Consider the following 22,201-nt stretch of genomic DNA (forward strand, 5'->3'; position numbering starts at 1 on the left):
GGTCAGTTGCTGGCTTAAGTGGCTATTATAGTATTACCTGTGGGCCAGGAGGAGCAGGAGTGCAGCCTCCTCCCCCACCCCATCCCCTCCCCCAAGGTTGTCATCTGCCTCCCCTTCCATTTTTCTATGCTGTGATTGCAGAATAGCTTATCCACAAAACCTGTCCCATATGATGGCCAAACTAGACCAGAAGATCGCATGCATCTTGTACAGAAAGACACTTATAATGTTGCCTCTGCCCCATGTGTGAATGATCCAGCTCCCTCTTGAGGGTATGATGGGTGTCAGCACCTACCACACCAACTGGCAACGAGTGTGTTCTTGAGGCCCACTACTGTCCGGGAAAAGAAAAACTACTTAACAACCAGCCTATTCCTATTCTGCGTAGTCTAAACTTATTTTCCTTGGCCCTTCCAAATCTGTTTAAACTGGAATAATCTACTCACAGGGCTGCCAAGCCCTTTAATGACTGTATAGAACACTATTAGGTCAGCAGTAAGTCTGTATGGTGCTAAGTAAATAGACCAAGACCTATTAAAGTCAAAAGGCCTTGCAACTGTCAGAGTAGCTCAAATTCCTTTAAGCTAGAAATCATTTTGTCGTTCTCCTCTGGCCATTTCCCAAAGCCATCACACTCTAACTTGCCATTTACCATTTTCTACTTGTGTTGCTTTAATTTGAAAGAGCACAAAAGATTAATCCTTTCTGTTCTACTTGGTACTATTTAACCTCTGTAAATTCCATTCTCTTCTTTTACATCCCCATTGAAAGCTAGCATCCCAGCTTTCCATACAATCTACTTCCTGAATGTTAGGGCCAAACCTTGTTGCTCTTTCCTGTAGTGTTTCTTGGTTTTAGCTCTTGCTCCGGAGATGGGGTCTGCATGCTCTATTCAAGGGATGGCCTAACCACAGCACATGATCGACACAATTGGTAATACGACTCAACACTTTGTGCTAATCTGCAGTGCAGTGAGTGGACAGTCAGTGTTATTCCTATTATTATCTTTAGCTCAATAGTTTCAGCTTTTGCCCTAACTAATTCAACACCATTCATTGTTTCCCATTTTTGTGTTTGGTGGCACAATGGTTAGCAGTGCTGCCTCACAGCGCCAGGAACCCAGTTCAATTCCAACCTTGGGTGACTGGAGTTTGCACATTCTCCCGGTTTCCTCCAACAATCCAAAGATGTCCAGGTTAGGTGGATTGACCATGCTAAAATTGCCCATTAGTGTCCCAAGTTGTGTTGGTTAGATGGATTAGCAATAATAAATGTGTGGAATTATGGGGAGGGGGCCTGGATAAGATACTCTGTCAGAGAGTCGGTGCAGACTTGATGGGCCAAATGGCCTCCTTCTGCACTGTAGGGATTCTGATTTTTTTTTTTACTGTTTAACACCTGCAATTTATCTGCATTGAATTTCATCACCTTTTAATGAGTAACTGTGTTGCATGGGGCAGTATTGAGCACTGCAGACTGAATAGATCCCAAGATTGATTACAAGTCTCTAGCAAATGAGAGTTAATCTTTCAATTAGCATTCGTGTCCTCGGGCAAACAAAAATTTGCCCAAAGTTCTCACTCCTGCTTGCTACCTAGTTGCACCTACTATAGAGTATGGATTAATTGATGTCTATCGAGGAAAAACCCAGCACTTGGCTGTGATATCTCTGTAGCATATCCGCACTCACTGTCTAAGCTTGTATGAAGAATGACCACTTGAGTGGATATCAGAGGATTTGGGCTGCTAACTTCATGAGTGGGGGAATGAGTGAACAATTGGGAAGAATAAAAAGGTGTTGAGTGATGATGTATTGAATAGAGTCAGAGACTGAGGGGGGGGGGGGGCGGAATGGGAAATATAGTGCAAAGGGCTAACATTAATTATGAAAATAGACAGTCTAAATCATCGGTGTTGAGATCATGTGACAACAGAGCCTACTGAGGGATGGTTCTTTTTTTTTTTATTCATTGGGCATGGGCGTCACTGGCTGTCCAGCATTTATTGCCTGAGGGCAGTTCAGAGTCAACTACATTGCTGTGGCTCTGGAGTCACATGTAGGCCAATCCAGGCAAGGATAGCAGATTTCTTGCCCGAAAGGACATTAGTGAACCAGATGGGTTTTTTCCGACAATCGACAATGGTTTCATGGTCACCAGTAGATTCTTAATTCCAGATTTCTTTTATTGAATTCAAATTTCACCACCTGCCGTGGCGGGATTCGAACCCAGGTCCCCAGAACATTAGCTGAGTTTCTGGATTAATAGTCTCGTGATAATACCACTAGGCCATCGCCTTCTGTGTGACGCCTCGTGCTATGCTTGTCCTGCATAGAGTTAGAATGTCAACCAAGAACAACCCAAGCTAAGATCCACAACGACAATAACAGAAAAGGGAGTTTTTTAAATGCAATTTTTTTCATTTATTTCAGCCAACTCCTATTGGTTCAATCCATGCTGACATACCACTCTCGCCACCCAACCGTGATAAAGCGCCACAACAAACCAAACAGGTAAGAACTTGGTGAATATTTTCCTCATAACCGTGTATAGGGCCTTCCACAAAATGATCTTAATGTTCATGAATTCAGGAATTTAGTAAGTATATCTACTACAGCCTGGTAACTCTATACTATTATATGAAAGTTTGATGGGGGTGCATTAAAAATGTGCAGTATATTTCGCGGTTTCCACCAGCAACTGTGGTTTTGCCCGTTTGAAATTTGCATGCTTAGTGATGTACAGTAAACTACTTTGAAATCTTGAAGCCCCAAGTCTTAACTCTTAGATTAATGTACTGCTTTCATAATACTACACCAGGATATAGTAATGTAGCAGTGGAGGATAATATCACAGCAGTTGGTGGACCTGTGGTAACTTGAGTTGAGAGTTCAATCCCACCGTGGTGCGTTGCAAAGATAAATTCATTCCTTATTTTGTTGGCTTGTAATAGAAAAGACTGACCATGAAGGTTGCTGAATTGTCACAAAATCTCAACTGGTCGGTAATTTTTTTTTCGGGGCGAGAATCTGTCACTCCCACCTGGCCTAATCTATATGTGACTCCAGTCCCAAATCTTGGGTGAACTGAATTGTAAAAGAATTGCTCAAGATAAATACTCACAAGCAACATCCTGGGACGAATAATGAATTGAGGCTAGCCAGTATTTTGCACAACCGGTGAATAAATATTTGTTTTAAGGCATTTATATTGTACTTGATTTTCATTAGCACCATTCCATCAATATGTGCTCGGTACAAATTTTATTTGTACTGTGGTTCAGTCATCTGGCAAAATACTGGTGCCTTGCAAGGAACTTTGCTCATTTGTGAGCTACTATATTAGAATGGGATCTAATCCAGGAAACAGAAATTATGACGGACAATTAAAATTGTGCAGTGGAACTCTACATCCGCAGAACAGATAAGCTGAGACATGTTTATTACTGTGCAGTAGGGAATTCCATATACAATAACAAAAGTTGTATTGGGTCAAATTGTTCAAATTAATAAGTGCTACTTCCGAATTTAATACTTGAATCTTTGCTGGCAGGAGAGTGGAGCTGAGCCCATGATCTTATTGAATGGCAGAGCAGGCTCAATGGGCAAATAGCTGCCTTATGTTCTTGCGCTCATTGAAACCTATAAGTATTTACATGCTATGGTTCTGATGAACAGCTGTGTTTCTATTGATGTATTGGAACTTGTAGTCTGCATTCCACTGGAATTTGCATAGGTTCACTTACCTGGCGTTGGCATATACTTTTACTCTGTCCCATCAGCGTGCAGCATTCGACTATGATTTCTCCAACAGACTGTTTGATGATTCAGACTTAATGGGATGCATTACATGACTATGACATGTTATACTGCTTACCTTCTACCCACTGCCATAAATTGTCCATGCTCGATCGCTTTATGGTCGTTGTATCATGCTTGCAACATGCTTTATTTTGAGGAAGTTGGGTATTATGAGAGAACTGTACTGTGTGTAAATGCCATTTCCACCATTTTAGTTTCTTAGTGCATGTATGGTGAAATGATTACCTGTGATCCTGACTCTGAAAACTTATCTCTGTGCAAAGAGGCAATTCGCATACCACAGTCGAATACTTTGCACTTGCTAATATTTCCTTTGGCTGCTTAGTAGGCTGCTGTGGAATATCTCACTTATTACTCTTATAAAGAATTCCTTTGTGACTCAAGACTACGACGCAAAGCTCTATGGGAATGCAAGTTGTGAGGAGGACACAGAGACTGCAGACTGATTTGGTTGGACAAGTTAAATGCATGGGTAACAAAGTGCCGGGAAGGGTGAGGTCATACAATTTGGCTGTAAGAATAGAAAAGCAGAATTGCTTTTTTTTTTAAGGTGTGAAACTTGGAAATGTTCTGAGAGACTTGGGTGTACTGATCCAAGAAGCAGAAAAGTTAGTGTTCAGGTACAGCAAACATTCAGGAAAGCAAACAGCATGTTGGCCTTTATTGCAAGGGGACTGGAATACTAGAATAAAGAAGTTGTGTCTTTGCTATGACCACACCTTAAAATAAAACTCTGCCGTTTGGTCTCCTGATCGGGGGGGGGAAAAAATATATACTTGTTTTGGAGGCAGTACAACGACGATTCACTAAATTGGTCTCTGGGATGAAAGGGTTGTCCTATGACAGGCTGAGTAAATTAGGCCTGTATTCTCTGGAGTTTAGAAGAATTGGAAGTGATCTCATTGAAACATTTGAGATTAAATGACTTGACAGGATGAATGCTAAGAGGTTGTTTCCCCTGGCTGGGGAATAGGGGACGCTGTTTCAGGGTAAAGGGCTGATCATTTAGGACTGAGATGAGGAGAGATTGTTTTTCACTGATAGGGTTGTGAATCTTTAGAATTCTTTACACCATTGCTGCATGTGTTTATGGCCGAGACAGACAGATTTTTGGTGTCTCAGGCGATCGAGGGATATGGGGAGCAGGCAGAAAGGTGGAGTTAAAACCCAAGATCAGCCATGATAATGAATGGTGGTGCAGGCTCAGTGGGCCTAATGGTCGTCTCCAGCTCCTGTTCCTTATGATTCTGTCACCCATACGAGACCTCTCATTCATGGAAGCAACAGTGTGCGTGACTTCTGTGTTTGGGCATTTCTATAGTGGTTGTAACTCATTTTGAATAATTAACAGAAAGGCAATGCATCCGTGAAATGTAAGAAACTCCAGAGGAAGAATAAACTCCCCGGTTTTGCCTTGTTGGTTTTTCAGCTGCAGATTTGCATTTTTGTGAACATTACTGCAGGACATGTCAAGCATTAACAGGAGCAAAACTTTCACTGCTTGTGTACTTTGATTTCTGTTCGGGCTGTTCCCCCTCCTTTTTGGGGAGCTGCCCCTTTTACTTTGTCCTGACTTAATCTGAGTTTGTTTATTTGGTTTGACCTAAAAAGAGGGCAACACTCGTTTGGGACCTGATGTGAATTTTCTGCTCGCTTCAGATATGCATAATAATAAATGCAAATTATGTCTTGTATGCAGCTCTAACATAGAAATCATAGAAACCCTACAGTGCAGAAGGAGGCCATTCGGCCCATCGAGTCTGCACCGATCACAATCCCACCCAGGCCCTACCCCCACATATTTACCCGCTAATCCCTCTAACCTACACATCCCAGGACTCTAAGGGGCAATTTTTAACCTGGCCAATCAACCAAACCCGCACATCTTTGGACTGTGGGCGGAAACCCACGCAGACACGAGGAGAATGTGCAAACTCCACACAGACAGTGACCCAAGCTGGGAATCGAACCTGGGACCCTGGAGCTGTGAAGCAGCAATGCTAACCACTGTGCTACCGTGCCGCCCCGAACATCAATCTTGGTAGCAACAGCTTTAATGCAGTCATCCTCCTTTTTTTAGTATTTTGGGTCAGAGAATATCATTCCTGTGTTGGAGTTGAGTGAAGTCAAGTTTGTAGTTTCTAAACCATCTTGTATGGGTATTATGCTTTTGTTTACATTGTTTTCATGGGGCAGGAAGGATCCACCCAAACAGTTGATGAGAAGTCAGCTGAAATTGGCCCATTATGCATGGGTATAACTAAGTGGTAATGTGAAGCCCCCTTATTGTAGCTCACAATGTGCTCCAATTTTAAGTAGAGTTTAAACAGGTTTAAAATGTAGATCAATTTTATTTGTACTTCCAGCTGTTTACAACTGTAAACCCAGTTTTCTAGCCACCATAACTGTGGGCCAGGAAAGCTGGACGGTTGAGTGAAAAGCGGTTAACTACAGATGATCGTGAAATATTGTAAATAGCTGCAGCTTAAGCCATGATGTTTCAAAACCACTTCAACTTTATCTGCTCCTTTTCGTACATCATGCATGAAACCATTGAGTGTGTTTCCTCAGTGTGACACAAGTCACAAAGCAAAATCTGACATCCAGTATCATCAAAATGAGTTCAAATTGATTCAGTCACCTTGAAGCAGTGACCTTGGCCGTAAAGCCTCTTGTTCGGGCTGTTTTTCAGAAGTATGCTGGATGGTTGCCTTTTTCTGAGTTCACAGCTCAAAACCTGTAAGCAAGAAAAATGTTTGAGTGAGAGACGGGCTTCAAAAGGGACAAGAGGCTAAAGAAATAATGGGCAGTGTAGGTGTGAAATTCAAAGTAAGAAAAAAAATTGCCATTTTCCAACAATGTTCCATTTGACAGTATTATGATAAACTCGAGGGGATGACACCGAATGGAAGAGAGGTGAAGAAGCTGGAGTTCAAATCAAGAAGTAGCTTATTAGCTTTATTTTAAATCCTTAAGTCATTTTAATTCTATTCAGTATCTGTCCTGGTTCAGAGCAGAGTTGAGTATAAATATCAAATTCATATTCATGTTAGATCTACATTGAAATTATTGTATTTAACCAAAACATTAAACTTGTAAAAGCTTAGTGGGCTATCGGTTTTTTAAAAAAAATCTGAACTTGAATCTATTCAATCAAAATGCTTGGTAAGTTACCCACTTAAGTCGATCGTTTGTTTTCTGAATGCATTTGCTACTTGGTTGGAAGATGCTTTCACAGTTGCAAAATAACATCCTTTTGCAATGTATAAGGAACATAGTAACAACAATTTACAACAGCAAGTATTTATGTAATGGCACAGTGGTTAGCACTGCTGCCTCACAGTGCCAGGGACCCGGTTCAATTCCAGCCTTGGGTAACTGTGTGGAGTTTGCACGTTCTCCCCATGTCTGTGTGGGTTTTCTCCGGGTGCTCTGGCTTCCTCCCACAATCCAAAGGTGTGCAGGTTAGGTGGATTGGCCATGATAAATTCGCCCTTGGTGTCAGGGGGATTAGCAGGGTAAATGCATGGCGTTACGGGAATCGGGCCTAGGTGGGATTGTGGTCGCTCTAGACTTGATGGGCTGAATGGCCGCCTTCTGTACTGTAGGATTCTATAACTGTCTATAACTTTTAATATAATGTCCCATGGTGCTGCATAGGAACATTATAAACCAAAGGATGACATTGAGCCTTGCAAGGAGATGTTAGGTCAGTAACCAAAAGCATGCTCAAATAGGTAGGTTTTAAGGAGCATGTTAAAGGAGAAAGGAAGGTGTAGGGCGGGAACTCTAGAGCTTGGGGCTTAAGGCAACTGAAGGCACAGCCACTAACAGTGAAGCAATTCAAATTGGGAATTCACAAGAAACCAGAATTGGAGGTGCGCAGACACCTCAGAGTTGTGGAGCTGGACGAAATGGCAAGAGATAGGGAGGTGACAAGGCTATGGAGGGATTTGAAAACAAGGATAAGAATTTTAAAGTCAATGTAATTTGAGCAGGAGCCATTGTAGATCAATGAGTGCAAGGGTAATAGGTAAATGAGACTTAGCACGAGTTGGGGTATGGACAGCAGAGTTTTGAGTGACCTCAAGTTTATGGGGGGGAAATGTGGGAGACCCAACCAGGAATGCAAGAGGATAGTAAGTCTATTGGTAACAAAGGTGTGAACACGAGGGTTTCAGCGGCAGGAGGTGAAACTCACAAGGTAGGCTGATCTTATGTAAGTGGAAATAGGCGGTCTTACTAATAGCGTGAACATGAGGTCACAGACTCATCTCAGGATCAGATGTGACACCAAGGTTATGAAGTGGCTGACTTAATCTCAGACTGTTGCCAGGGAGCGGAGTTTGGAATGGGGACTGTAAACAATGGCTTCAGTCTTCTGGATATTTAATTAGAGAAGACTTCTGCTCATTCAGTGCTATTGCATAAGTAGTCAGATAAGTTAGCAACAGTGGAGGAGTTTAGAGAGGTGGTGGTGCTGGATGTTGTAATGCTACATGTGGAAACTAACTTTGTCATTGAGAGACAGTGTGCACATGAAAAATGTCCTGAGGCAAGAATGAGAGAGCAGACAGGGACTCTGGCAACAATTGGATAGGAGAGGAAACACAAAGGCAGTCCCACCCAGTTGTACAACAGTAGAAAGAAATTGGAAGAAGCTGATGTGGTCAGCCATGTTAAAGTCTACAGATGGTCGAGAAGAATGAGGAGCGAATGTTTACCTTGTCACAGTCCCATAAGATATCATTTGTGCTTTGGTAAGCGTCATTTTGGTCCTATGGCAAGGGCAGAAATCTGATTGGAGAGATTCAAACACAGCGTTCAAAGAGAGTTGATAGATTTGACACCAACACATTCAAGGACTTTGGAATGGAAAGGTGGGTTGGAGATTCGAGTGTAATTTGTCAAGGACAGTGGGTCAAAGGTTGTTATTTTGAGGAGAGGGCTGATGACTGATTTAAAGAAGGGAGAGACAACATCTGAAGAGGGAACTGTCCACAATATTAGCTAACATGGGGGTCTGGAAGGGAACTTGGGTGATCAGTTTAGTGGGAATAGCAAATGGGTCTCGTGGACAAGATGAGCTCAAGAGAGGATATGACTGAAGCTAGGAGGAAAGCCAGAGAAAAGTGAGAGTTCAGGGCTATGGCACAGGGGCACACTAAAGGGAATTTGACCCAGTGAGTTGGGGAGGGATGTGGTAGAGGCAGCTGATCAGATTGTCTCAATCTTGATGATGATGAAATCCATGAGCCGCTCGCACTTGTACAAGAAATATTCAGCACTCCTTTGATCCTGCTCCTATGGAACTCTGTCCAGCATATTTAATCTCCTGAGGGAGGGGAATGTTCTGAAAAATTATTTCCTGCTCCATAACACAGCAAATTCAGAATTTCACCTATTTAATTGGAAAGTGGAAGTTTTTCCAAACCCTAAAGAGTTCTAAAGCTAGGGGTAATAGATGGATTACTTTAATGGAAGTTGGCTTTTTTTCTTTGTATGCTAGAATTGCTCTTGCACCTTAACCATTATTATTATTTTCTGTTTGCTCACTGATATTGCCTCACTTGTTGTCATCATTTTCACTCACTCGTTTTCTAATGCACTTTGCAATTTTAATTTGGCAGATTTACTAATTTGCTTTTTATATAATTGCTGTATCTGCTTGCCTTGGCATGATTCTCCCCTTACTTTTGTGTTTTTTTTCTGTTTTGTTTTTCTTTTTTTTTCCTTTTTTTAACATTGGCAGTTGGCAGATCGAAACGGAGCTTGGGAACCTCATTCCAGCTGTCAACCCAGTACACAACATTTGGGAACACATCTGGCATCAGACAGGCTTGGAGGTTCCGTACAGGTACTTTCTGCGTTGGTTGCACGATCTAACCATTCTTGCGTGTGTTGCTCATAAAACTGATGTGCCATCCTTGCAAACTAATTTAATTTCTACTGTACCAAGTATTTGTATTCTTCACCTACTTAATTCTGCATTAAACTGGATTTCCAGTGATGTTCATATTGCAATCACTTTATGATATTCAGTTTAACTGTATATGGTAATAAGTAATTGATTACACAGCTATATAGTACCAGAGTGGTTATTTATTACCAGTGCACAGACTTCTAAAGGATGGGTAAAATGGAGAAAACCAAATATACCACACTTCGTGGGTTCCTGTTCAGATTTTGGGTGCAAGACAAATGGTTGGCAATCCAGCAATCTGTGCAGTTAGCCAGGATCCAAAATTGTAAAACGTTGCGCGAGTGGTATCATAACTTGCCCTCAATGATATGGACCAGCAAGGTTCTATGTTCAATGTCTTCTTTTATATTGAATTAATTGAGCTCATTTGAGGTGTAGCGCTATAACTAAAATGGACCTCTGTCGATAGGCTTGGGAGAGGAATAAAATCACAGGGTAGTTACAGCATGGAAGGAGAACACCCAGGCTATCGTGTCTAGGCCAGCTCTCTGAGCTACTCAGCTAGCACCACCTTTTCCCTGTAGCCCTGCATTTTTTTTCTATTCGGGTAGTTATCCAGTGCCCGCTAGAAGGGCACAATTGAATCTGCCTCCACCACATTCTCAAGCAGTTCATTCCATACTCTTAAGCACTCACTGGGAGCAAATGTTTTTCTTCCTGTCGCCTCTGATTCTTTTGCCAAACAATTTAATTTTGGTCTCTTGAGTACTCATTGGTGTTAGAGCTTTGTATTTCTAGCTGCACGCAACTGTAATTAAAACATAGAATTTTACTTTTGGTGCCTTGTTCATCCTTTTCCAAAATGTTTGTTTTGAAAACTGCTTCCAGGCTTTTTTCTTGAACTGTATTAGAAGGGATATATAAGAAGGATGCAGAGCAAATCATCCTTCAGATTTCCTCTGCTCTGTCTGGGTCAGACGCTGGTGGTTTCAAGGCCCACTTCAGAGATTTAAATTGTCCCTTGCTTCTTGACTCTAACACCATAGAAATCATAGAAACCCTAGAGTGCAGAAGGAGGCCATTCGGCCCATCGAGTCTACACCGACCACAATCCCACCCAGGCCCTACTCCCATATCCCTACATATTTACCCGCTAATCCCTCTAACCTACACATCTCAGGACACTAAGGGACAATTTTAGCATGGCCAATCAACCTAACCCGCACATTTTTGGACTGTGGGAGGAAACCGGAGCACCCGGAGGAAACCCACGCAGACACGAGGAGAATGTGCAAACTCCATACAGACAGTGACCCAAGCTGGGAATCGAACCCAGGTCCCTGGAGCTGTGAAGTAACAGTGCTAACCACTGTGCTACCATGCCTGATGAGAGCAGTTTCTCTCTTTCTACTCTGTCCAGATCCCTTATGATTTTGAACCCCTCTAAAATCTCCTCTTGACCTTCTCTCTAAATCCCAGCTTCATTGATCTATACACATGACTGAAGTCTCTCATCTGGAAACATTCATGTAAATCCTTTCGGCAGCCTCTGGATTGCCGCCGTCGCCTCCTTCCTAAAGCGAGGTACCCAACATCAACTGAAGTTACTATTTTCACACAGGAACAGAGGTAGGACGTTGAGCCCCTGGAACCTACTGTAATTTAGTTGGATCATGATTGATCTGAATCTCAATTCGATTTACTGTTTCTAAGAAGCTGGTTAGTAATCTGTATTTTTGGATGTTGGGTGGAATCAGGCTTGTGCCGAGACTATGATCGCCTGCCTACCAGCACACACTGTCTAGGTTTGTCACAAGGACACTGACCAGTTCAAGGGAGGAAATGCTGGACATCAGCTGACACCCACTATCTCTCCAGCATGATTCACCTTCAGGTTCAATTCCAGGGCAAGCACTTCTTGAGGAATGGAGGGAATTGATTGGTGGTGTTAGTTTTTTGTCAACTGCTGATTATAGACGAGTGTTGGATATTATCTTTCTGGATGTTTTCTGCCAGTGGTGACCATAATGATCTGCATCATCTTCAAAGAAAAAGGCAAGTTTGTGCAAGCCGTATGTATATTTTTAGTTGAGCCCAAGTATGATCATGCAGTGATGTGCATCAGAATATGCATTCTGAATCTTACACCAGTAACTTTGTATCCATTTGTACGCATTAAAAATTTTAAATATATGCAGTTGCACATTGAAGCAGAGATTTTTCTTTCACCAGATTCCCTGCCAGGTTAATGTCTTGAGGTATAATGAAATGTAAGGAAACAATATAGTGCCTTGCTTGACAAGCCATTGCAAAGCACTTTGCAGTCAATTAATTAGAAGTGTAGCCACGTGTGTGGTATAATTTGGACGTAACAAGATCACAAGTAATGAGGTAAATGACAGACGAAACAGTTCAACAGTATTGGTTAAGTGATAAGGGTTGGCCAGAGCATCAGTGAGAAATCCCCTGCTCTCCTTCAAAGAGTGTCACAGGATTTTTTTACATTCAGAGGAGCATAGATGGGATCTCGGCTTAACGTTGCAACAGAAAGACAGCACCTCAAACAGTACAACACGTCCTCAGTATTACACTGAGACATCAGCTTGGGATTGTGTTTGCTTCATAATGGACCTGGAACTTTCTTCTGTTTCAGGGATGAAAGCTACCACTGAGCTAAGGCTGCGGACCAATGCTCACAAACTGATTTCCCTGTCCATAGACTCTCAATCCGGCACTGTAATGATGGTGCTCTACATTTCTAGCTGCATGCAACTGTAATTGAAGCATAGAATTTTACGTTTAGTGCCTTGTTCATCCTTTTCCAAAATGTTTGTTTTGAAAACTGCTTCCAGGCCTTTACAAATACTTTTCTTGAACTGTGTTAGAAGGGATATATAAGAAGGGTACAGAGTAAATCATCCTTCAGATTTTCCTTGCACTGTCTGGGTCAGACGCTGGTGGGTTCAAGGCCCACTTCAGAGACTTGAGCACATAATCTTGGCTGACACTGAGAGCAACACACGATTATACAGTATTATACTCATTAAATGTGCCAACTTTCAAATGAACAGAGATCACACTTGCACTTTTGGGTAGGCGCAAAAAATTCCAAGGCACGATTTAAAGAATTACAGAGGAGTTTGCTAGGTCACCTGGTCAACATTTATCCCTTAGCCAACATCACTAAAATAGCTTAATTGGTGGTTCATCTCCATTGCTAATTGTGTGACCGTTGCAATGTACAAATAGTTGTGTTTTGCGATTTGAGGTGAATTGTAGGTTACGTTTTGAAAGAAATGAAGTGGTTGTGAAGTGCTTTGCAATGTCCTGTAATCATCTCGGGAACGACATAAGTACACAATGTTTGCAGAGCTATGGGGAAAACATTGGAGACAAATTGTATAGTTCTTGCAAAAAGAAAGCTCTGACACAATGAGTCTAATGGCCTGTTTCTGTGCTGTAGTATCTATGCTTAAGCTCAGTCTGGTTTGTTACACCTTCTTGCACCATAACCAAAAATCAAAGCTTCTCTTGACAAAAGTTTTTATATTTAACCTCTGAACAGCAGTTGCACCATCAGGCCACACAGGAGCAACAAGAAGTAGGCAATCTTTCTTTTTTTTTGTCAGATGAGATTTCAGATCCCTCTCTGGAAACTCATGAAAGTCACCTTCATCATCTGGAAATCACTTCCTCTGAGGAAAATTGTAGCAGCTGACTCTGAATTGTGCTTCCACCTGCTATTCCCCAAGCACAGTCAGCAAACTAACCAGACCTGTTGAGGATTTGTTGTTTCCACAAGGTCTGCTGAAATATTTCTTTGCAAACTCTTCAGTGTTGAATTTTCTGTCATTCTTTTAAGAGAGTAAATAGGCCATTGCAAAGCACTTCATACTCAATTAATTAGAAGTGTAGCCACATGTGTGGTGTAATTATCAGTTTTATCAGGCAGTAAGCGCACAAAGTACTTCTCTTCAGTGTTCCATGCTCGGTATCTTGCATTTAGTGACTGAATTTTCCTAGCACCAGAAAGATCTCCAACCTTGAGGAAAATCTTGAACCGTTTAATTTGACACCTGCAATTGGTTGAGAGTTAGTGTGTGAATGGATGAGTGTCAACTAAATGTCCTCGGTTTTCCCCAGTGAATTATAAATTTTCACATCAAAACTGAGAGGAAATAATCAAAAGATTTATTTTCAATCGAGCTGATGTTTGGCATGCATAATGAAAACCTAATACCTTGAATTTCAAAATAAAACTACTGAGAAATCCACTTAAGCGTTTCTCCACGCATGTGTGGATCACATCAACTCTGCATATGGCGATGCAACCAACTTTTCTAATCCAAGAGAACCTGAATATAGGTTAGTTAAAAAAAATTAACCAAAGTCTGCTGGAGATTAACTAGCTAAAGCAGTACAGGTTTCCAGCACTGACGAGGTTTTTACTAATTATCTAACCAAGACCAACTAATATATTCGAGTATTTGACTACCAGTTTATCTGGAGCAATGTGGGAAGAGCCTCAAGACTGGCCGACCCTTTCAGATTCTGATGCATGAAAAGGTCAATCATCAGTATTGTCCTTTTAAATATGCCTGATTAAGAATTTCTAATTGTACCGCAAGTAATTTATTCCAATCTGCCATCATTAATTGTGTCATCTTAAGGAAGATATTGTTCATTGAACTGCTAACAGGTACAGGTTTGAGCCTATGTCAGGCCAGACTGGCAGTATATAACAGTGACCACACTGCAAAAAGTAATCCATTGGCTATGCAACATTTTTGGGCATCCTGAAGGCATAAGATGCTATATAAAAGCAGTTATTTCTTCCTTCTTACACGGATTGATGCTCTTGGATTTTTATCTGTGCAAGGTGGGAGTTCAGATGTTTGGATAGATGCAGCAGACTAAACCCAATCTCTCTTGCACTCTCCCTATCCTACCATAGTCTTTCCTAGCCAAGGAGTGGACTGAGGCCTATTTCTAGGCCTCTGCCAATTCAGCTCTGTAATCCGTTACTAAAAGGTGCGTGAGTATTTGAAAAGGCATTTCACGCAGCAAAAACCTCCCACATGTAAATGAAATGAATCACTGATTAATCAAATTCTTGGTCAGTGTCTACGCAGAAAACTTACTTTCTGGCAATGCTGGGTGAAAAGGAATTGTTGGTTAGGACGTTCGGAGAATTTTCTTTTTCTTCAAACGGTGCAGTGGAACGGACAGAAATGGGGCTTATGTTTTATCTATAGGCATAAATCTGCCAGTATTGCAGCATTCCCTTAGAGCATCTCAGTTTACCACCTAATGTCTGACCCGTAGATAAGAATACTATCAGCTGGCTCAAATCTATTAGTCATTCAGAATTCCTCTGTCGCTAAAGAGGTTTTCTGGTCTTCGCTAAGTGATTCCACACAACAATGGAGTTGAGATCAGGAATTTGATACATCAAGAGTTGCGGGCAGGAAATATTGTTGTGATGATTTGAAGTTTTACTTTCTTTGGCATCTACCTACAATATTTGCAAATACAAGGTAAATAGACATTTATCGACGAGATCCGATCATACTGTAATTTCTTAAACATTCTTCACTGAGCTCTGTGCAGTGTTTAAGTACCGATTGACTAATGTTGATTATTTTTGCAGCATTTCCATCTCGCCTCCTGATTGTTATTGAACATTCATGTGGTTGCTTTGATCACTTCTGTTTTTAGTTTTATTTGCCCTGTTTCTTGGGTGACAATACTACTAGCGCAACTTTGGATGATTTAGTCTCATCATTTTTTTTCTTGATTCTTTAAATATATAGTACATGGTACAGAATAAAATAAGTAGCATCAAATTGTATATTTCAAATTATCTTCTGTGTATTTTTTTTAAGGTGGTGAGTTCAACAAACGGAGAGCTTAACACAGATGACCCCACAGCAGGACATTCCAATGCACCCATCACAGCCCCAGCAGAAATTGAAGTGGCAGATGATACCAAGTATGAATTTCTCCTAATCTTCAACATTTACTTTTAATTTTGAATATTAAGCAAATACAAGTCCTTGATTATTGTACGCTTTGAAAGGACGAGTGATAGCACGTCTTATGATTTAAGATGTGCATCTAAGACAAACCATGTATTTGGTTCTGAAGCTTTAGTTCCACTGCAAAAGCATTACAGCTTGATCAGGACATTCCATGTTAAAAATGGACAGCAGTTCATTTTTGAATATAATTGCAAATAGGCGTGATTTGAAAGTTGCAAAGTACATTTCACACTTGAAGCTGATTTTTAAAATTTATTCAGCTTTACAAAGACTCCATCAGTAACCGTCGTATTACATTCTGTTCCTGCTAGTCTACACAGGGACAGACCGTGACATGGTTTTCTGCAACAGAGCTCAAGAGTCTACGTATTCAGAATGGAGTGGATTCGTTAGAGAGCAGGGGGAGAGAGGGGGATCAAAGATTCTGTCTCAAATCTGTTAAGCTACAAATGGCTTACAAGCAAATCAATCTTTTGGTCCTGTGTTTTGTGAGTTAAATGATGTTGGAAGTGTAGAATTCCAAATAGATCAGGTCAGTTATTCAAACACAAGGTTTGAACCATTTTTTTTCTCCTCGCTTAGTTAAAATATGTAGTTTATTCTGAGCTTTTGAAAACCTTTGCTTGCATTTGAGGCTGTAATGAGACCAACCTTCACAACACATGCGCCACAGGAGTTAGGGGTTCATGATGGCTCCAAGCCTTGGTAGTGAAGTTAATTTTATGTGTTGTGATGTAGAACATCTAGTCTACCTAGAAAATTTAAGCTTTCTGAATTTCTGTCTGAATTACTTAGGCATGAATCACATTTTGGAAAGACTGTTATTTCAGAACATTTTCCTCCTTTCCCATTTTTGGCCATTTGAGAATTCATTATTATTAGAAATGATTCCCAGTTGTCGTTGTGTACAACTTGGTCTAGGATCACTCTTCCTGTGATTCTTCCTTTCCCATTCGATGGGAAATTTTAGACCTCCTTAAACATGCAGCCACAAAAGGATGGGTTTAATGGCATAGTGCACTTGAAACACTGATGTACAACATCCAGAGTACCATGGGATGTGAGTTCGTAGCTTAATTCTACCACATACCAAAGTTCCAATCTCAGCGGTTCAGCTGAAAGAAAATACTTATGAAAATAGGTACTTTCCCATTAGAATAGGGGGAAAACGAAAGCCGGAAGTACCAGGTGCCTTATCGTAAGTCGCTTTTTGGGTACGTAGGTGTCTATTATACACAGACAATCTTCTATTTGGCAAAAAGTGTTGAATGTAGAGGCAAACCAATTGTTCAGCTTATACCTGTGTGCAGCCCAGGACAGATCTAACCATTACGTTCCAAACTAACTCTAGCATTATCTTGTTTCACATTCAATACTGAATGTCTTGCACAAATCTGACTTGGGACATCTGTTGAATGTTCCAAATTTCTATACCTGATATTGTCTATTAACATGTTGGCCACGATTTAGCGGCCACATTAGCCATGGGCGCAAATCCCATAATGGCTGCTAAATCTTAGGCTATAAATGGGATTTGTGCCAGCAAGATCTCAGAATGATGCTCCTCCCTCACCTGCCACTGATGTAATCTGCCAGTGATGTAATTATTGGGGGGGGGGGGGGTTGCCCTTTCGTGTATTGGGTGGGAAGGTGTTCCTCCTTATCTGTGGTGGGAGGGGGGGGGCTCTCCCTGTTTATGTGGGGTTTTGACTGTTGGGGGGTGTGTGTTATTTAAATCTGAGATCAGAGCACCCGTTTATTATTGGTATAGGAACAGAATTTGGTATGTCAGTGGGGGTCGGCTTGTACGCTGCCCTTCAACCTCTTGCATGACATTCCTGAGATGAAAAGCTTGCCTTTCTGATGGTTATATGAATCCAATGTGAAATGAATTGCAACGGTTTTAACTCAGTAGCTCGTAGGCACAAGTAACACAAAACTTGCTCACAAGTCAATACAATTTGAGAAAAATTGGGTGGGGCATTCCGAGATTGTTCTGCTAAAGCTATGGCATTCACATCATTTTAACAGTAAAGGAGGATTTATTTTCCATCTGCATTGTCATGAGAGCATTCAATGCTAATACTCCGGTGTCCAAAGCAGAAATATGATAGGTTCTTAGCATCATGTTGATGAGCACAAGATAAAATGATTTTTTAAAAGTGCATAAAGCTGTTTTTCTTTTCATAGAAACCCAGAATCCCTACAGTGCACAAGGAGGCCATTTGCCCCATCAAGTCTGCACTGACCACAATCCAACCCAGGCCCTATCCCCGTAACCCCACATAGTTATCCTGCCAGCCCCCCTGACACAAAGGGGCAATTTACCAATCCATCTAACCTGCACACCTTTGGACTGTGGAAGGAAACCAGAGCACCCGGAGGAAATCCACGGAGACCCGGGGAGAATGTGCAAACTCCACACAGTCACTCGAGGCTGGAATGGAACCCCGGTTCCTGGCGCTGTGAGGCAACAGTGCTAATCACTGTGCCACCCTGCCGCCAGTTCATATAGTAGTGAATTTATTATTCATAAATATATTAACACCTAAAAATATCTATGACCAGAAAAAAATCCTTCAATCCACCATCTACTATATTCACTTTCTATTGACCAGATGACTTCAATTATCGGCATTGCCTGCAGAAAGGAGATAGTCAGATTCAAGTGACGATCTAGTTCTGGCTGATACCAACAGGAACTTTGCGATCTTTTACAGTCAACTAAAACCTTTAGCAGGAACACAGGTGACCTTTTCTTTTTCAGCCTTGAACTAATTGTGCGTTTTATTTTTTAAGGTGCTGTTGTTTCTTCAAGAGGCGGAAGAGGAAAACCATTCAGCGCCATAAGTGACTCTGGAAACTGCTGTGAGACTTACAAGTGTGTTCTGCAACTTTCCAGTCATAAATTCAGAAATCCATCCCTTTTGTGGCAGGCATCTGCTGTTGTCTAAGATCATGACTTTCCTGCCCAGCATTTTGGGCCTCTCGCATTGGTACTCTTTTCTGCTGTGAAGTTCATACTAGTGGACTTGGCAAATGCACCGTGCAAAGTTTTTACTTCCTTTTCCGTGGGAATCCACAAAAGCATCGTCTTTGAAATAAACACCCGAAATCTGCATTAAATAGGATTAGTTCTCAGTGGGATCAAGGCATTGTCGAGTTCAAGTTTTTAAAGTTCCAGAACGAAACAACAATTACGTCAAGATTTTTGTGGGCTGCTGATATAATTTGAAACTCAACACCAGACATGCTTCACTCATCTCCAGTGTTACAATTGCAAGTCATACGATGATTTTTTTTTTTTCTTTTTCTTTCCCCCCCCCCCCCCCTTGTTTTGATCAGCCTGAATGCGTGGTGTAGTCACTGTCATTGGGTACTGTTGGGATGAGGAAGAGTCCTAGTAGGCTCTTCTCCCCTTTTAATTGCACTTTCGATAACCGTGTGTTAAGAGCTTTTGGATCTGATTGTGCAAAAACTGTTTCTATGTACCTTTTTAAGGGAATACAAAAATGGTAGGAAACGTAGCATGTTTTTAAATGTAATAATGTTTGCAAAATGTAAATGAAGCAGTTGCATTATTAAACTGGGTAGAATTAGGACCTGATAGTTCACAGAAAAAAAGAAATCGTGTTCAAATTCCGATCTAGTTTGAACTTTGGTCCAGATGGCACGAGGGCCTTATATATACAGGAGATGGTTATCGTCTGAATCTTAGCAGCTGTACCATGTGATAACAGGGCACTTCAGACACTATACAGGTGAATGGGCCTTTTTTTTAATGGAGGCACCGTTTATATTGGATCTAGGCAAAGCAACCCAGTTCATAGGGGAAGGGTTTTGTACAGTTGAAGGCTTCAGTCTTAATCATGCCGTATAATCAGAGATCACTCAAGTTTTGTTGCCAGTACTCAAAAAGGAGCTCAAGATAAGAAAGGGTCCCTTATTTCAAAACATTTGGCATTGGCAGGTTTACTGCAAAGCACTTTGGAAGGTTTCTAGACAAAATTCTTGAGCTAGTTCAACTTGAGTAAAAGGTAAGCAAAAGGACTCGGAAATTATGAAGTTTTCATTGTAAGCAAGAATGATGAAGAAGAGTTGAGTCAGCAGTGATTTATTTAGTCAGGCCCATCCGACAGCAAAGAGAATTCTCCAGGTTTCAATTACTTTATTGGAAAGTTAGTGACAAAGTACCTCAATTTCTCAGTTGGAAACCACAGCTAGTAGAGTCTTAATTGGGACAGAAATTAATTTGAAGTAAATCTGACTTCTGAGGTTTACCAGTTACCAGCTTTACCCATTGTTTTCAGTAAGCTGTTTGGATAGCCATACGCTTGGTGTGTCGAACCACAAAGATTTTATGCACAATTTTATTTAGAAAGTCCATTGTTTTTACTTTGAAATACATTTAATTGAAAATGTTACACCATTTTAGGACTTACTCTATCTCCCTTTTTGTTTTAAGGCTGCAGGTTTTTCTCAGGAAATTAGGGTACTTACAATGGACCCCTGATAAGACTGGGCTGTTGATGGATTGTCCATCTCAATAGATTCTTGGTAACTATAGGTACAAGTAAAACTTGGATTATAAGCTTCTACCTAGAGTGAACCATTGGTGTCCTGCACGTAAATAAGCTTATAGGTTACGTCCTTGACTGTGAGTCACTTCTACTGAAGCTATTTCCATTGGTGCAGTACCTAACAGGTCTTCTTTTGGTGCAGAGAAACACTCATCCACAACCATGTGCAACATTTTATTTGTGTAACATTCAGTTTTTAGTTGGTTAAAAAATGTTTTGAATGCTTAAGTGTTGTTGTGGATAGTGTCCATTTGCCACTGAGATACAAGGAGGACAACACAGGAACAAAGTGCTGACAATGTTAGCCCCCGATCTTCTGTTACCTGGTCCCCATGGTCAACATTGTTTGATATGCTTGCATCGTAATATATTAATGAAGAAGCTACAGTACTAAGTGATGGGTTTTGTATGGAAATAAACTGAAGTAACACTTTTTTTTTGCATTTATTTTTTTTTCTTTCCAAAGTATCATCGAGTATTCGTTCAGAGGGTTAGTTTGGCCAATATGGTTAAAGCAGTCCTGAAACCTAAATTGCAGGTGTGCCTGGTCCTTTCTGCAAGTGAAAATATGAAGACGTTTTAGGTGAAAATCATACTGCTTGTATTTTTCTGAAATAATGTTAAGCTTTGCGTTCACAAACATCTTGTGAGCTATTACATTTTTTCTGGAAATGGAGAATTCAGCATGTCAGGTATGTGAGCCGGCCCAAAGGTTTTTAGCAGAGGCTAGTATTGCACAGTTGTATTTTTTATTAAATTCCCGCCCCTGAAGTCTAAACAAATCTACAGTTGGATATTATAGACCAGCCCTGAGAGAAGGCAGAACTGATTTTGTAACTTCCGAAAACATGCACTTTTCATACTGGTGATCTCAATTCAGCACAGCCAATGTTTAATTTCCCTTGGATAGAAAAATTGAGTCAAGTGCTGAACAGAGAGTATATTAAAAATATAAACCTAATGCTTGGTGGGCTGTTGACGGTCATACCTTATTTTAATACTTATTGTTGTATATAGACTTTCAAAAATTTATGTGGGCAGTTTAAGCTGCCAGAAATGACCAAGAGTTTGACTGTGAATCATCTCTATTTCCACTTAATGGATAGAAAGAGGAGTCACAAATAACGTCATGGTAGCACAGTGGAATCACCAGCATGCTGTGCAATGTTTTGCAAAATTCACCTGCTGCCTTTTCTGCTAGGATGGGTCTGTTATTGGCCAGAATGCAATTTATCATGATGGGTATTATTGTGACAGTTAAGATGTATATTAATGTCTAGGTTCAGATTTTGTAACCTTTTTGTGATAAACCATACTGCTCAGAATAGCACTGCAACCGAGGAGGTTGGACTGTGCTTTCTGTAAGCTGCCCAGTCATTTAACACTTGCTTGACATAAAATGGTCCCTATCCACAACAAGCACGTGAGAAATTTTATTATGCTGTCATTAATTTTGGTGACTGTAATAAGTGAAAAGAACCAAATAAAGGGAATACAAGCAATTCATATTTGAGTCTTGCATTTTTTTTGTTCATTCTGATGTCAAACTTCTTGCTGTGTTAACTAAATGTTCTGAAACTGTACAAAAGCATCAGGTCAGATTATGGGCAGCACGGTGGCACAGTGGTTAGCACTGCTGCCTCACAGCACCAGGGATCCGGGTTCGATTCCCAGCTTGGGTCACTGTCCGTGTAGAGTTTGCACATTCTCCCTGTGTCTGTGTGTGTTTCCTCCGGGTACTCCGGTTTCCTCCCACAGTCCGAAAGACATGCTGGTTAGGTACATTGACCCAAACAGGCGCTGGAGTGTGGCGACTAGGGGAATTTCACAGTAACTT

At 41.0% G+C, this 22,201-nt stretch overlaps 1 protein-coding gene across 12 annotated transcripts in view; it reads left to right on the forward strand.

Moving 5' to 3' along the window:
- Positions 1-21,870, forward strand: part of LOC144479533 (casein kinase I) — a 109,778-nt gene extending 87,908 nt beyond the window's left edge. For 7 of the 12 annotated variants that reach the window (XM_078198331.1, XM_078198329.1, XM_078198330.1 and 4 more), the window contains 4 exons: positions 2,432-2,512; positions 15,629-15,735; positions 18,584-18,665; positions 20,831-21,869. In XM_078198331.1, the coding sequence (XP_078054457.1) occupies positions 2,432-2,512; positions 15,629-15,735; positions 18,584-18,638 (243 nt within the window). In that variant the 3' untranslated portion in view covers positions 18,639-18,665; positions 20,831-21,869. Of the gene's footprint in view, positions 1-2,431; positions 2,513-9,572; positions 9,678-15,628; positions 15,736-18,583 lie in introns of all 12 variants that reach the window. The other 5 variants (XM_078198326.1, XM_078198325.1, XM_078198324.1 and 2 more) reach the window with 4 other exon arrangements.
- The last annotated feature ends 331 nt before the right edge of the window (positions 21,871-22,201 follow it).

This window comes from Mustelus asterias, chromosome 26, assembly GCF_964213995.1.
Source record: "Mustelus asterias chromosome 26, sMusAst1.hap1.1, whole genome shotgun sequence".
Classification (NCBI taxonomy): Eukaryota; Metazoa; Chordata; class Chondrichthyes; order Carcharhiniformes; family Triakidae; genus Mustelus; species Mustelus asterias.